The sequence below is a fragment of the Mus caroli genome, unplaced genomic scaffold (assembly GCF_978045245.1).
Source record: "Mus caroli unplaced genomic scaffold, Mus_caroli_1 scaffold_16, whole genome shotgun sequence".
Classification (NCBI taxonomy): domain Eukaryota; kingdom Metazoa; phylum Chordata; class Mammalia; order Rodentia; family Muridae; genus Mus; species Mus caroli.
In genome coordinates, this window is record NW_028227271.1 from 2,202,016 (window position 1) to 2,218,903 (window position 16,888).

A 16,888-nucleotide genomic window follows, 5' to 3' on the forward strand; every position below is an offset into this window, starting at 1 on the left:
CTGTACCTGAAGTCTCTCCAATTCTGCGTGGGCTGTGCTTGGTTCTAGAAGCCTGACTGGGAAGAGAGTGGAGGCCGGTGTGAAGTGACCGGGAGTGTCCCTGTTCTTCTGAATTGAGCAGGTGGAGTCCTTGTGGTCAGGAAAGGAGAAGGTTGATGGGGTTACAGCATGAGACACTTGGGGCTTCTTGGATACATGTGCATCTTCAGTATTCCAAAATGTCTGGGCCCTACCGGGAAGGCTCCACCAAAGAAGAGCTTAGGGGTAGCCACAGTTCCTTGCCTCCTTCCAGCCCCAGGAAAAGCAGTTGGGGTCCTAAGCTTTGACACCCTGCCTGTGGTGACTGGGCATTTCTTTTCTTTCTTTGTCCTTTTATTTATTTATTTATTTTTGGTTTTGAGGCTGGGTGACCTTGAACTTTTGACCCTCCCACCTTCACCCCTAGAGTGCTGGGATATAGGTGTGCTCTGCTATGCCTGGTTAGAGTCAAAGCCATCCAGCCCTCCTTTCGTCCTTGGATCCTCTTTACCCCACACAGGGTTCCCACCCAGCAGATACCTGCCAGTGTAGAGAAGAGTAGCTGCCCCACCCCTGCACTGTCACCTGTGCCCCCCACGCTGGACCTGCCAAGAGACAGGAGGCTGTGGGCTGGGAGGGTGGGACTAGAGCAGGCCTGGGCACTCTCTCTACAACCCGTTGCCCAATGCATCTTCCCTTGCCACCTGCACAGCACTGGGCCCTGGGGCCTTGGCTTACCACAAGGCCCTGGGACAAACCCCACAAAACAGAGCCCCATTGACAGCAGGCCATCAGGGCTGCGTAGGAGGAGACCAAGCCAGCCACTGGGTGGTGAGGGTAACTGTAGGAGCCCTATCATCCTGTTCCAAGTGAGGAGAGCTTATGGGGTGGGGTGGGGTGGGGGTGGGGGTAGTGGGGGTGGGGTGCTTCCCATCTCAAGTAGTCTCTGCTCAGGAGCAGCACTTCAGTCTCAGTGATGGCTGGGCGAGGCCCTCCCACATCCTGGGGGAGAGGACATCCCCCCCTCCCGGCCCCTCCCTCTCACCTGTGGTAATCACAGCCGGAGTGCATGGAACCCAGGGCCAGCCCAGCTGGGAAAAGATAAAAAGGTCTTTGGTGGCTCAGTAGCTCACTCCGGCTGATTCCCTCCTGCTCTCAGCTGCTTTCTCACTGACAATCATGCGGTCCTCTTTGTCCAGGCAGACTTTCTCCACTAAAGGAGGCTTCAGCTCTAACTCAGCCAGCGGAGGTGGTGGGAGTCGGATGCGAACCAGCTACAGCTCAGTGACTATGTCCAGGGGGAGCGGCGGTGGCGGTGGGGTCCGCTCTGGGTCCAGCTCTGGGGGCTTTGGCAGCCGGAGCCTCTACAACTTGGGAGGCAAGAATATCTCCGTCAGCATGGCTTGTGGGGCCTCCTCTGGCCGGGCACTAGGAGGCTTTGGCAGTGGGGCCTATGTGGGCCTAGGGGCTGGCAGGCAGACATTTGGGCCAGTCTGTCCTCCCGGGGGGATCCAGGAAGTCACTGTCAACCAGAGCCTGCTGACACCTCTCAATGTGGAGATAGACCCCGAGATTCAGCGGGTGCGCACCCAGGAGCGCGAGCAGATCAAGACCCTCAACAACAAGTTTGCCTCCTTTATTGATAAGGTGGGTGGGCAACACCGGGGTGGGGTGGGGTGGGGTGGGGTGGAAGCTGAACCTCTAATGGGGGGTGGTCTGGGCAAAGGCAGTTTTTGCCATGTGCTCTAGGTGTGCAGGGTGAGGTGACGGTGGTTTCTGCCTACCAGAGGTTGAGGCTAAAACCTGGTGGCTGGGGTTTCTTCTGTGAATGAGGGGCCCAGCCCACCTGTGTTGGAGCCTTTCCTATACCGCTAAGCATTAGCCTTACCCCATTATTAAAAGATGTGTGGTCCTCAGTGTTCCTGTCAGGGAGTTGGCCTTTGATGACTTGAGTCATTTTATAGCTGTGGGCAACAGTGCATGGCTCAGGAATTCCACAAACCATCCAAGGTTGGAGCCTTGGAATTCTGTCTGTCCTCTCCAGCTGAAGAAGCCTCGGGGTCAGGCACAATGAGAACCTGGAGGGCAAGAGGAAGCCCTTTGCCCTCCCTTGCCTGGTTCCCCCTTCCGGCTACCACGAGGAGGGTGGCCACCCTACAGTTTGAATATTACACTCTGGGAGTGTTCTGGATCCCCGTCTCACCTCCAGGGTGACCGGGATCATTCTGGTACCACTTCTCTCATTTCTTGCTCCATTCCTTCAGCACTGTGTACCTTGGCTCTGCGCCTAGGCTGCGAGATCAGGCTGAGGCATAACTCCATGATTTGAACTTTTAACACAGAAGGGCCCTACCTCCTTTCTCGTGTGTCACCCTCAGGGTTCCATGAAGAACCTGGGTACCCTATGCAAACTAAGGCTTAGAGTGGTCCTGAGATTTGCTCAGGATCGCACAGGTATGTGAGGCAGGGGCATAACCGTGAAGAAGGCTGCAGAGCCCCACAGTCCTGGGCACTGAGGTGTACCTGCAACAGGGCTCCTGGCCAAGTGACTAGGCCTGGGGTGCTGTGGAGGTGGCACCTGGAGGGACCGGGTGACAGAGGGTTACGGAAGTTGTGTCACCTATCTCTTGCCCTTTTCCCTAGTGACTTTTGGTTCTTTTGTGAGCTACGGTGGGTGCTGGAAATTGAATCTGGATCTGATGGAAGAGCAGCCAGTACTCTTAACTAGTGATCCATCTCTAGCTCTGTTTCTCCGATGCTATTTATTTTAATTATTTATTTTTATTTTATTTGTTTTAGTTTTATTTACGTGTGCACATATGTCTGTGTGATGGTATTGGATCCTCGGGAGCTGGAGTTACAGACAGTTGTGAACTGCTATGTGGGAGGTTGGATTTGAGCCATATATATATGATTTTTTTTTTTTTTTTTGGAAACAGGGTTTCTCTGTATAGCCCTGCCTTTCCTGGAACTTGTTCTGTAGACCAGGCTGGTCTCAGAGACTGACCTGCCTCTGCCTCCTGAGTGTTGGGATCAGAGGATCCAACCAGGCTTCTGTGATACTTTAAACAGTTGACTGATGCGGAATTGGTCTCATAAACACTGGCACCATCCAGTTTCATCCAGGACAAGTGGGAAGAAAGTGAGACAGAGAACAGAATGAGTAGTTCAGGTGACCAGCACACACACACACACACACACACACACACACACACACACACACACACATATGTGTTTGTTAACTCTTTCAAGTCCTTTCTGTTTGTTTGGACGCTGCTCCCCAGGTGATACCCACCCATCCATCGTTCCTTCCTTCCTTCCCTGGTCAGGTGCGCTTCCTGGAACAACAGAACAAGGTGCTGGAGACGAAGTGGGCACTGCTGCAGGAGCAGAGCCAGAACACGGGGGTCGCCAGGAGCCTGGAGCCTTTCTTTGAGAATTATCTGAGCACCCTGAGGAGGCAGCTGGATACCAAACAGAGTGAGCGGGGCCGGCTGGATATGGAGCTGAGGAACGTACAGGATAATCTGGAGGACTTCAAGAACAAGTGAGGGACACACATGCTGTCCTATGAGACAGAGCATGACCACTCCCACTTGGGCAGAGCTGCCCCTACTGGGGGCAGGGGCAGGGGCAGGGGCAGGGGCAGGGGCAGGGGCAGGGGCAGGGGCAGGGGCGTGTTTGTGTGTGTGTGCTTCATGTTTGTTTATTGGTTGATTTGTTGTTGTTTTATTATTATTATAATTATTTTCAGACAGGGTCTCACTCCCGGCGCTCTTCTTGCTCAGCCTCAGGGATTACATGTGTGGTAACCTCTCTCAGCTTAGTAACTGTAAAGTGTCCTTTTTATAAGGTGGGGGTGATGGTGCACTGAACCCCAAGCTCTTGCCATCCACACGCAGCTCAGCCAATTTCACTTTGCCGCTCTTTTTCTATTGCCTCTCTTCATGTCTCCAAACAAATCTAGTCGCCTCGTCACTTTCTTCATAAGTATGGTTACTAGGAGTGTGTGAGAGGTTGGCCAGATCGACCCTCCTGAGAAGGGTTAGGGTTACAGGAGGTGTGTTTTTATATCATGGCTCCTTTGATGGCAGTTACGAGTGAATGGCTCACAGCCCGGCATGCTCAAGGTTATACAGGGCACAACAGTGTTATTTTTCTTCAGAAAACCATCTGAGGTACAGGAACAGTATACACCATGACTATTCTCTAGATGCTGAGGAAGGCCACAGGCACTCCTGTGTTCTTTCCCATATTCGCCGCCATTCCAGATTCCCTTCTTGAGAAACATCAGCCCTGGATGTTCCTATGTCTGTGCCACAAATTCCTTATATGTTCACATAATCTTAATTCAAATCCCAACAGGTATATAAATGAACTATATATATAGTCCATTTGCCTAACTTGATCCGACAAAACTTAAAAATACCACGATCATGTCTAAAACGTTCAGCGTAATATTTCCTCAGCCTCATGGGAGACCTAGCGTGGAATTTTCAACCGCTCCACAAATACCATACATTTAGAGGAACGGGTGTTTGAATGGAGATCCAAATGCCCTTCCCACCACATGGTTGACAATACACGTATTTATAACATTAAAGGGTAATTTTAAAATAACTTTCCCTGTAACTTGACAATGGCAGTTTCTAAACCTTAGTATTAACAGAAGTGGTTGGGAAGGAACTAATTGTTTCAAATGATGGCGTGTTGTTGAAAGTGGAGACAGAGGTCAGTTGTTGTTGGCACACTTATTTTGTCTGGAACAGCCTCCAAGGGCTCTGACCCAAAGAGATCATGACAGTGTGTGAATTTGCAACTTCTTTCTTCCAAAAGGGAAAGGAAGTGTTTAAACAGTGGTATCCCCCAAGCTTCTCCACTGTTGACTGCATTAAAGATCTGTTCCCCACAGAGGCTTCCAAGTGGCGGTGTTGATCACCAAGGCTTCCGGGGAGCCGGGTGAGTCCACTACCTAAAGGACAGAACTCACCTAAGCCTTCCTTGTGTTACAGGTATGAGGATGAAATCAACAAACGCACTGCCCTGGAGAATGAGTTTGTGGTGCTCAAGAAGGTGCGTGGGGTAGCTAGGCTGGGGGAGGTGGTCCTTTGGATGCCACAGTCTGGATGGATCTGGGGTGTGAGGACTCTGTTTGCTCTTGTCCTCTCCTCAGGATGTAGATGCCGCATTCATGGGCAGAGTGGATCTGCATGGCAAAGTGGACAGCTTGACACAAGAGATTGACTTCCTGCAACATCTCTTTGAGATGGTAAGGAGACAGATGGGCAGCCATGATCTGTGCACATTCATGTACCACTGGAGAGTCACCCTCGGAGGTGTGAACTCACCAGTGTTACTTGACTGGAAAGTTTGGAGCCTACAGGATGGGGCAGGGTGTGATAGCGCATGTCTTTTAATCATAACATTTGGAGGCAGAGGCAGGTGGTGTGAATTTGAGGCCAGCCTGGTCTTCATAGATGTTCTAGGCCAGCCAGAGTGAGACATTCTCAAAAAATTGCGACTCCACCCTTTTAATGAGTACAACTTCTCTATAACAGATGCTTTAAACAGGGCCAGACCCTGAGCCAGCTTTGTGCATATTTCTCTCGAAAGCTCCACAATGTAGGTGCTACTGTGCCTATTTGAGAGCCAATGGTACTGTGATTCAGAGTAACTGGTCCTTGGTCACAGTCAGAGGCAGTGGCCCCCTTGTTGCTCAGTTTGAAATGGAGTGGCAGGGATGGGCCAGCAGGGAGTGTGATCCAGGTTGGTAAGGTAGAGTAGTGGGTGGATCAGAAACTCCAGGAAGGGTCTCAGGAGACAGGGAGTCTTGCAGACTGGGACAGTAGGGGTTGAGCTAAGTGGGAATTCGCTAGAGAAGCAGATATTCCCAGCATCAGCAGGGTCTGCCCAGCTAATCTTCTGTCCAGGGTAAAACCCCTTCTGTGGCAGCCAGCCAGGGGCTCGTGCAACCTCTACCTGATCCCCCAGGTGCAGGGTGCTTGCTGCATGTGAGGGCAGCTGTTGTTGCTCTGAGGGCTCCGTTAAAAGGTGACAATGAAGAAAGGAGACATTGAGAATTCAGGAAAGACAGGAAGACAGATGGGTGGGGAAGAAGAGCAGACACTTATTTATGCATCTCAGTGTTCCTTTAGTTCATGTAGTGTTTTAGAGAGCACCTTATTATCCTGGCTGCTTAGACAATCTCTGGAGATTTTTACATGAATGCTTTCAAGAGAGGTGTGAACATACTTTCCTCCAGTAATTAGGTAGTTGAAAAAAGTGTGTGTGTGTGTGTATACATGCGTGCTTGCATATGTGTGTGCATGTGTTCATACATGTATATGTGTGTGTGCATGCATGCTTGCATGTGTGTGTTCGTATGTGTGTGTTTGTGTATGTGAGTGCATGTATGTGTGGGTGCATGCATGTATGTATGTATGTGTGTGTGCATGCATGCATGTATGTGTGTATGTGTATGTGTATGTATGTGTGTGTGCATGCATGCATGTATGTGTGTATGTGTATGTGTGTGTGTGTGTGTGTGCATGCTGGGAATGGAACCAAGAAGTAGGCAAGTGTTGTATCACTGAGTGGTCCAGGCTGATCTGAAACTCACAGCAGCTCTCCTGCCTCAGCTTGCTCCCCAAGTGCTGATTAAACACTTGTTCTACCACACCTGGTGATAGTAGGGTTTTTATACAATGCTACTGAGGTGTATACCATCACATAACGCTATGTGGGCACCGGGTCACCCTGTCCTATGTGTTGGTGGCACCATGCCCTACTCTGTTTTTTCCCAAACTGCATAAATGTTCTGCTTAGGTTTTAAAATTAAAAACAATATACTTTTTTTTTGTGATTTCTAGTTTTTGAGGAGCTCATGTAGCCCAGGCTAGTCTCAAACTTGCTATGTAGCTGAGAATGACTGAAATCTTGACCTTCCTGGGCTGAGATTACAGGTGTGAATAGGTATTCCTGGTTTATGTGGTGCTGGGAATTGAACACAGAACTCTGTGCTTGCTAGATAAGCACTCCATGAACTAAGTAAGACAAGGCTAGCCCTTCTTGTTCAGGTCTTTGATAACACTTCCGTGTAAGTGACTGATGGAGGTGATAAGGGGAGCTCCCAATGGGATCAGGGTTAAGAACAGAGCCCTGGGGGTCTTCATTGGTGATTTCTCAACACAGTATTGTTTTATTAATTAAGATTGTGTAGTTAAAGGGCCCAGGCTACTTTAGCATCCACTTAAACAAGATAGTGTGGTACTTTATGCCTGTAATATCAGTATTTGGGAGGCTGAGGCAAAAGGGCCCGGGTTCAAGGCCAGCTTGGACAATACTTTGAGTACCTGTCACCTGACCACCAATCTATTTAATATCCCATCTTTTGGAGCACATCACTGAACACTCTACCATTTTTTTTTTTTTGAGGCAAGGTCTCTCACCGAGACTGTACCTTACTATCTTGAGGAGATTGGTTGGGCAATGAGTCTGGTTGGGGATCCACCTGTCTCCCTTCACTCCAATGGTGTTGTTCACAAGGCACACACTAAGATACGTAGCTTTTGACATAGTTGCTTAGGATCCTAACTCATGCTTACACAACAGATGTTTACTCCCTGAGCGATCCCCCCAGTCCCTCTTGTCACATTTTTGGGATTTCTGGAAAGAAAGGAGTGGTCAGATAATGTCCACGGTAAGTTTTTGGCTATCCAGCAATACACTCATATGTGAAAAATGAAACCTATTTGGTTTCATGTATGCTCAGGTGACTCTTGGTGGCTCTGTGCCTCCTCCCATGTTTTATAATTCCTTAACCTGCAGAATCCTGACTCCTTCCCTCAGAGGAGCAGGGCTCTGCTGTTGGGCTCTGGACTCATCATCCTTGTTTCTTTGGGATGCCTCAGTGTTCATCTCCTTAGTCTTCCCTGGGCCTCCTATGATGGGCCCCTCTGGTGCTTTGAGGTGTTTCCTCTTTTCTCTTTGCTGGGTTTCTCGGTGGTTTATTATGAGTTAGGATGTCCCTGTCCACCCTCATGCTCGATTGTCTGTGCTCATGTTTCACATTTAGCTCTGCTCTACCCAGAGCATGGAGCTGGCTTACCCAGCATCCCTTTCTTTCATTTTTACCTCGCTTACTTAACAAGCGTTTATGGAGTTCCTCCCACATAACAAGTAAGACAAAGTTCCTGCCCCTAGGGTCAGGTTCTTAAGTAAGGAAAGCCCTGTTGGGACAGGCTCAAGGTGCCGAGGCACAGCTGGAGGCTGCGGTGGGGGTTTCTTTTGGAGGACAGGGTAGGGGAGGCCTTCTGAGGTCACACCTGCAATGGACCTCAAGGAAGAACTGGCATTCAGAAGCAGGCACAAGAAGGGCTCAGCTTGGCAGGGCTTTGGCATCAAAGGGCACAATGTCTGTGATGGCAGGAAGTTGGCAAGTTGGGAGATTTAGGGGAAGATGTAGAAAGGAAAGGTAGCTGTGGACCATGCTGGGGGATGACTTCCTGTCAAAGGGCTTCCCCATCCATCAGGGCAACGGTTCTTTTGCCATTCATGTTGGCTAACCTGGCACTCAGGATCCCATTCAATGCTCTAGGTTTGGCCATGACACCTCTGGAGGGTAACCTCAGAACCCTTGTCCCCTGACTTCTGCTCTTCAGTGACCCATTTGTCCCTACCCTTGTGCTTAGAACATAGTCAACATCCCAAGCTGTCAGATATGGTTTTGGTCTCTCTCTCTCTCTCTCCCTCTCTCTCTCTCTCTCTCTCTGCCTGCCATATTCCCTTGGGTTGTATGTGTATATGTTTATGTGTGTATGCACATGTATATGTGTGTATATGCATGCATGTGTGTGTGTGTTTGTGTATGTGTGTGTGTGACATACTACTGGTAACAATGAGACTATGGAAGGTGGTTGACAGCTGGAGTTGAGGGCAGTCTGGTAGAAGCTCAGGGAGCCAAAGGATGACAGAGGCAGAGCCCTCTGGGAGCCAATGTCATAACCCAGTGAACAGATCACAGATTCTCAACTTCCTGTTACCTTTACATCACCTTTGTTGTCCCCAATGCATCCTTTAAAAGGGCAGTGGCCGTAGAAATGCAAGGAGGTCTTGAGAACACCGTGGTCTAGTGCACTGATTGTCAGAAGCCATCGGGGCTTTGTCAGTGTCTGACTTCTGTGTCATCCCCCTTTCCTTTGTACCTGGTCCTCTGGTAGGAGTCTCTTTCCTGCCAAATCTCTCTTCTCTCCTATCCTCAGGGTCAGAAGAGACAGTGGAACAGGTAGGCTCCTGAACATGCCACCTTCCCTGAGGGCACAGAAGTAGCCTTCAGGCTAACTGGGGAGTGCTTGTCTCCTGGGGATGTGATGATCACAGAAACCAGTGACTGTGTTAGCACAGAGCCAGGGTGGCACAGGGCAGGGAGGCACACTCCCCTCGGTCCCCTGATCTCTCAGCAGAAGACCTGAAGATCAACAGGGAAGATGTAAGCCCACCTCACAATAGGGAGATGGAGGTTCTTTTTCCAGTGGTAGATTCTTTCCAGGGAGGATCTTGAGGAAGCCTAGGATGTCCCTCTGAGGCCATGCGAGGGTCCTATTCCGTATCCTTTGTTTCTGCCCAAGGCATAGGGTAGGACTGTGGTGGCAGCTGCACTTATTTTTACAGGAGCTGAGCCAAGTGCAGACCAATGTGTCTGACACCAACGTGATACTGTCCATGGACAACAACCGCAATTTGGATTTGGACAGCATCATCGCTGAAGTCAAAGCCCAGTATGAGCTGATTGCCCAGAAGAGCCGGGCTGAGGCTGAGTCCTGGTACCAGACCAAAGTGAGCAGTCAACTTACCTTGGATGTGCGGGCTGGGGGTGGACCTCCTCCCCTGGAGAGCCCTGGCCCACTGGGCCCTCAGAGCTCTGGGACCTGGTGCACTCAGCTCTCATGGGACTTCCGGCAGAGGGTGGCTCTGAGACCAACAGTTATCAAGCAGGTCAGGGCTCTCAATATTCACTGACAACTTTTTTGGCCTCCAGTATGAAGAGCTGCAGGTGACAGCTGGGAAGCACGGGGACAGCCTTCGAGACACTAAAAACGAGATTGCAGAACTCACTCGCACCACTCAGAGACTGCAGGGCGAGGTGGATGCAGCCAAGAAGCAGGTAGGTGGGCCATGGCGTTAGCTTGGAAAACTCCAAGCCTGGCTCATCAAGATGAACCTTTTCCTTCTGGGAAGGAGTGCCCAAGAGATGTGCCTGGGGTTCAGAGAGGGCAACAGACTTGCCGCAGGTCACACAGTGTTATGTGTGGTAGAGCATTTGGTATGACCTCTTTCAAAGGGACATGTCTATGACATTTTACTCCAGGATGTCAGTGTAGGGGGCGGGGTGGGCAGAAGGCAGAGGATGCTGACTCTATGTAGGTATGACCAAATCGTGTGGCTTCTTCTATAGATAGAACAAGGCTTTTTCCTGGTAGTAAGGTTGTATTGTTCATTTTACTTCTTCCAAAGCCCTGGGAGGATCTTCTGGAAGAACTGAGATTATATTTTTGTGTTTCCTTACTGCTTCTATTAAACTCCCTTTCAGTTACATTGTTTCAGTTTTTCTCAGATTGTTTGGGTAGGGGGTGGAGGTCCTGGCTTGAGAGCAAAGGAGTGAATGGGATGAGCCTGGACAGTATTCCCAATGCCATTTTCCTGTGGGCAGTGCCAGCAGCTGCAGACAGCCATCGCAGAAGCAGAGCAGAATGGGGAGATGGCGCTCAAGGACGCTAAGAAGAAGCTTAGCGATCTAGACTCAGCCCTGCACCAGGCCAAAGAGGACATGGCCCGGATGCTGCGTGAATACCAGGATCTTGTGAGCGTCAAGCTGGCCCTGGATGTGGAGATCGCCACCTACCGCAAGCTGCTGGAGAGCGAGGAGAGCAGGTGGCAGCTCCTCTGCATATGTGGGATCTGTTGGCCGGGCAGAGGGTGGTGGTGGTCGTCTAGGGCATCTCTCCTAGCTCTCCCTGTTTCTGCTGCTCACTTCCTGGATGGATTGGCCATCCTTAACCCTGGGGTGTCCCGGCTCAGCAGCAAGGTTTGCTTGACTGGGTCAGATTCTTCTCCTTCCTTTGAGAAAGATAGGAGTCTCTGTCCTTAGGGATAGCAGGGTTTGTCAGTGGTCCCACAGGAAGCAGGGAGAGAGGGGAGGCTTTAAAGCTTCCGGCAGAACGGCCTTTAGGCTCTGCTGGAAGGCCTTGAGCTTCAGATTGGATCGCTAATTGCTCCGGGTCCTTGTTTCCCCTAGGATGTCTGGAGATTGTCCCAGCGCAATCAGCATCTGTAAGTATCCACCATCCGTGCCCAACACCAACCGCTTCCTCCGCTCCCTGCCCCTCCCATGCCTCCTCCAGGTCCTAAGGGGCTCTTCTATTAGGCTCAGGGTCAAAGGGTCTGGCAGTGTGAGCTTCTAGCGGTTTGCCACATTACTCTACTCCAGTCCTTCGTGGGTTTCTGGGCTTCCCCCTGCCCCTTTCTGGCTCTACAGTTCCTCAAGTCCTGAATGTTTACTTTGTTTGCAGCGGTGACCGGCAACTCTACCTCCGTGTGCGCAGGCGGCGCGGCTGGCTTCGGGAACGGCCTCTCTCTGGGCGGGGCTGGCGGGGCCAGCAAGGGCGGCTTTGGTGCTAGTGTGAGCTATGGCGCTGCCAAAGGCGGTCAGGTCTCTGGGGGAACCTCCATCCTACGGAAGACCACTACAGTCAAGACCTCTAGCCGGAGATACTAGCAGCGAGGCTTTGAGAGTTGGGCCTTGGTCCTCGCGCTGGCCATGGCTTCTCAGGACCACAGAGGCTGAGTACTTGTAGTGCACAATTTACATATAATTTGCATTTGGGAAAGGGCTCAAATCTACTCAGGTTTTTCTCCTTGGTTATGCAGTGGAATGGGAGGGAAGTTAGGGTCACCAGCTGGTTAATTTGGGGGTGACCTGACTATTTAGAGGGGGTAGGATGTCCAGTTCTTCATTTTCACCTCAGCAGATTTGCTCTGAGTTCAGGGCAAGCTGGAGGAGGCAGAAGGGGTTGCCAGAGACCTGCAGCTCCTCATCCTTGTCACCTCATGGTCAAGTCCCTGTCTGTGCCTGTGATGTGTCTCAATAAACAGCAACTACCTACCGCAAGCTGTGTGTGACTCCAGTTTGTCCCCTGGGGGTGGGGTGGGGGCAGGAATGAGCTGAGGCTGACGACTCTCACACTGCCACCTTGAGAACCAGGCAGACTTTGGGTCCATCTCACCTTTTGCCGCTAGGTGTGAACTTGGGCAGAGTCCTGATCTTTTTCAAGCCTAGTTTCTTCCTTGTAGAAAAGAGAGGCTGTGGAAAGCAAGTGACTTAGGGAGCCCTCCCCTCCCCCTCCCCTCCCCCTCCCCCCCTCCCCTCCCCCTCCCCTCCCCCTCCCCTCCCCCTCCCCCCCTCCCCTCCCCCTCCCCTCCCCCTCCCCTCCCCCCTCCCCTCCCCCTCCCCCTCCCCTCCCCCTCCCCCCTCCCCTCCCCTCCCCCCTCCCCTCCCCCTCCCCTCCGCCTCCCCTCCTTTCCCTTTCCTAGACCTCAGGATTCTCTGCACAGACTTCAGGTGATTTTTTCCCCCTATTCCCCACATCTAGCCACCAATACGAACACACTTTTAATCAGATTGTGTGCTTTATAGACACACATTGATCTTGTGTATCCCCTGTAGTGGTAGATGATGTCCTGGTGGCTCGGGCTTTGGTTTCAAGCCCTGTCCCTTTCCTGCTGAAGTTCCCTCCACTCTCGCTGCTTCCTGTCTCCTAGGTCACGTCCTTTCCTTAGCACCTTGCATCTCCTCCCCAGCCTGTGTTCCATTCCTCACCGACATGCAAAGGGCTGAGGTCCAGCTACTTCTCCTCCATTCCACCTTGCCTACAGCTCAGTCAGAGCCTCTCCTCCTGCCTGAATGCTGTTAAGCATTCTGGGGACACAGAGCTTTGACTTGGTAAATGATACCCCTCTAAGCCCCCCAACATCACGGAGCATATTCTCCAGGGGCTTCCCCAGCACTTCTAAACTTTTAGGGATGAGATCTCAGGCACTCGGATTCTCTGACATGTCTCTTCGACAGCCCGTGATTTAAACTCTGTTAACCCCATTTCCAGATGGGTACAACAAAGCACAGAGTGGTTAGGTGGTAACCTTTTAGGAGCACAGAGCTGCATGTAGAGTCCACAAAAATGTTGCCCCAAAGTCCAGGCCCGTCACTGGGTTATGCTGCCCAAAAAGTAAAAGAAATCAATAGGCAGTCTAAACTGTTACTTCACAGGATCGAAAACAGGTTGTTGGTGGTAGGGGGAGACTGACTGGAGAGAGCATGCACGCCTGAAAGCCATAATACAGCAGAGTAAAAACCAGCTCCTTTGACAGTAAAATAGGGCCTAGAAATGGAGCAATGTGGTTTTACCTTGTTTGTCCAAACTCAGAAGTGACTTTACCGACCTAAAACCTTCTCACAGGGAACTCCCAGTTGAGGGATTCAGGGGGTGGGGGATGGAAGGCCACCTGCAAGGGTAGGGCTGGTGTGCTATGGCCTGGTTTCTAACTCTGTTGCCTGAAAGCTTCATTGAGTGTGCTTTGGCGGTGGGAAGTGTTGAAAGTCCCTGCTGGCACATGTCAGGGGCAGGAGCGTGAGCCACTGATCCATGGACTTTTCTGGCCTTCCCTTCTTCCCAGCTCCCTGGGTCTCCTGAGCATCTCTGGTTGGCTCTGGTTCCTTCAGAGTGACTCAGGCCATGGGGCAATTGGGGTTAGGTGACCCAGTGGGGCAAGGGCACCCATCTGACCAGGGAGAGCAAGATATTTTCCCACACTGTTCCCTAGGTTAGGGCTGATGGTGATAGAGGCCTCAGCATCTGTAATCCCTAGTTGAATTGGAAGGCTTCGCCTCCTGCACCCAGAAAGCTCTGAGCGAACACACCCTCCCACTCCCGTTCCATGCCTGACAGCACCCGGCTTACGCCTCAGAGCTAGGCTTGGGCAGGTGGCCAAAGGAAGCAGGGTCACCAAGGGCAGAAGCCAAAGCGAGAGCTGTGTGTGCCACAGAGCTGCAGTGGGAGTGTGGGACTGGCTTTCAGTTGTCACCTCCTGGTGGACACTTGTCTTTGCTTCTGCCTGAAGGAAACATTTCTTCTTTGACCCTACTTCCCACAGGGACTAAAAACAATCTCAACTGGGAAGTTCTTGACTGTGTCTACCTGCACTTTCTTATCTCCAGGGTGAGGATTCTGTGAAGCATGGGCAATTCCGATTTAATAAACTCACAGGATGTGGCTTGAGACCAGAACATTCTTTGATCTGGGTTTACTGTAAGATTTGTGACTATATCAATTTGGAATTAGCTAATTGGAGGGCACAAGACTGGCCATTGAGGACCCTGTTGTGACTTATTGAGGACCTGTTAGGACAAGGTCACACACAGACAAAGTCAACAATCATAGAGACAGAAGGGAGCTGAGCTAGAGCACGTCATGTTCCCCAAGACTCTGCTGCTCTTCTGGGGGGGGGTCATCTGTGCGTGTCTGAGAATTCTGCATGGGGTGGACACCTGTATAAACAGTGTCTACCTTAAGGTCATGAGCTTTGAGATTAAACCTATAGCACTGGTTTCCTAAACCCATTATTTCTGAGCTGCTGTGTCTCAGGCAAGTAACACAACCTTTCTGAGCCTCAACATCTCTTTGCTTAGAATGGCTAAGAAGAATAAAACTGTCCCAAGAAAAGTCACCATTGTCATCCAGTGTAAGGCAAACTTTCTAAGAGAGTCGCTTCTACCCAGAATGCACTGGGCTTCCCTCTCCTACTTTTTGCCTGAAGGGATGGGCACATGCTTCATGTAACCATCAGAGAGGCCATCAGTAGTGGTTTTGTCATTGGGATGACCCCAATTCTCTGAAGATGCTCACCTCTAGTCCTGGAGTCTTTTTTTGTTCAGAACTTGACATGACCATCGACCATGTCATTTCTCCTAAGTTGGCAAGAATTGCAGTCTCAGGTACAAGACTCAGAGACACGGCATGCATCCCCCTAGGCTTCATCTGGCAAAACCCCTGTAAAGGCCTTAGCACCTATGGAGGACAGAGATAAGATGTGGAGATGTGTACAGAGAGAAGCGAGGAACAGGGGTGGCTCTCAGAACACCCCCTCAGGTGGCCCTTGACATCTAGAGCTGTTGTTACTTTCCTGACAAGACATGCCTACTCCAGACTAGGGTAGACACACAAAGACCCGATTGCCTGTGTCCCACAGTCCCCTGGATTCACAAAGATTGGCGCAAAACTGGTGCCCAGCAGGCACTGGGGGTGGAGGGGCAACGCCTCTATGCTCTGCGGTGCTTACCTGCTTCAGCTTTGGCTGCCTATGTTATGAGTTTTAGCCTCCCTAGCCCTCGAGTAGGTTTACAGTGGCCAGCTGGACAGTGACAGGACAGAGGTGGAGGGGAGACCTGGAGGACTGTTGGTTGGGCTCTTGGACTATCTTCTGGCCTTTGCTATAGCTCCATCCCTAGGGCCTGACCTGTGCTCACCCTCACCCTGAGTTCTCTGTGTATCAAGGAAGCTTTTGGGGGACATGGGTGTGATTCAGGCAGGTGGGATTATCCATGTGCTGGTGGTTGCTCTTTCTCACCTCTGGGTCATTTTCTCAATGATGGAGGGAGGAGGGAACTCAGATGTATTGGATTTCCTAGTCCCTGGACAGGATGAGAGTGGATGCCTGTTTGTCTCCAGTGTACTAGGCACCTTGGATATATTGTCTTATCTATGCATAGGAACATGTCTCATTTTATTTATAAAGTGAGTTGGCTGGTCTCAGAGGTATCAGGTGGCGCACCCCAGACTGCATAATTAGTGAGAGACGAATAGACTCTGTATAGGCCTGTTCTGCTCAGTTAGGAAGAATCCAAGTTCTAGTAGTAAAACTATGATTTTGCATCTCACACATGGCCCTGCATCACCACCAGTCTGCCAAAGCAATACTCAGCATCAAGAATGTTAGGAATCTCTTTCCAGAATTCTGGGACCACTTCAGAAAAAACAAAACAAACAAACAAACACCAGACATGCTGTGTTCTGGGGAAGCCCTGTAAGCCCAGGGTGGCTATGGACCACATGGTGGAATCCCATCCAGGAGTTCCTTTGGGTCTTGGTTGGAAAGGCTACCAGGTTGGAACTGTAAGAGAAGAGCCTTGTTTCATAGGTGAACAAGTGGCCAGGGACACACAGAGGATAAGAATGATGGATATAGGCATAAGCGTTGATGCTGACAGCTTGCCAAGCTCCCATCCATGATCACAATCTCTCTTGTCTTGAGAGAAAAAGTAAATATTTGCATTCTTTCCAATTTATGAGTCCCTGGGCTGAGCTCAGGGAGCAGCTTGCACACACAGGTCAGGGTGCATAGCCTGGCAATGGCAGGCTGTGCCCTAGAACCCAGGCTCTTAGGTTCCAGGGTCTGTGGCATGCAAGTCGGGGTGATCAGACTAGGTGTCTACTGCAGGAGCCCCATGAGGCTGGGAAAGAAGGAGGAAGAGCAGTGGGACCTTGCAGGGCTGAGTCAGGTGGGCAGTGATACAGGAGGCCCTGGGGCACTGGCTCAGCGAGGGATGAGACCGTAAGCTGTGCCCTCCCAGTGACTTTTCTAGGTGTGCTTAGTGACATGTTCAGCAGGTGCAAGAGAGATGGGCCGTTGCCAAAGGCCCAGCCCAGAGATACTTCGGATTTTTCCCTTTATGCCCCTGCAACCAAGCCCTGCTGCTCCAGCACATATAAGCCACAAGGGCCGAGGGTTCTGGCATTCAGGATCTGGCCCTTGCTTCGCT

At 51.0% G+C, this 16,888-nt stretch overlaps 1 protein-coding gene across 1 annotated transcript; it reads left to right on the forward strand.

Moving 5' to 3' along the window:
* The first annotated feature begins 1,197 nt into the window (after positions 1-1,197).
* Positions 1,198-11,837, forward strand: Krt79 (keratin 79). Its single transcript, XM_021183132.2, has 9 exons — positions 1,198-1,665; positions 3,348-3,565; positions 5,031-5,091; positions 5,192-5,287; positions 9,688-9,852; positions 10,055-10,180; positions 10,727-10,947; positions 11,312-11,346; positions 11,586-11,837. Exons 1-9 carry the CDS (start codon positions 1,198-1,200, stop codon positions 11,789-11,791), a joined length of 1,596 nt encoding a protein of 531 aa, XP_021038791.1. The 3' UTR covers positions 11,792-11,837.
* Positions 11,838-16,888: the final 5,051 nt, after the last annotated feature.

What these genes read in the sequence shown, in the direction of transcription:
- Krt79 (XM_021183132.2), top strand. Translation starts at nt 1,198, where the DNA reads ATGCGGTCCTCTTTGTCCAGGCAGACTTTCTCCACTAAAGGAGGCTTC. An exon ending in AGTTTGTGGTGCTCAAGAAG is followed by an intron (nt 5,092 to 5,191) that starts GTGCGTGGGGTA and finishes TCCTCTCCTCAG; the next exon opens with GATGTAGATGCCGCATTCAT. An exon ending in TGGATGCAGCCAAGAAGCAG is followed by an intron (nt 10,181 to 10,726) that starts GTAGGTGGGCCA and finishes TCCTGTGGGCAG; the next exon opens with TGCCAGCAGCTGCAGACAGC.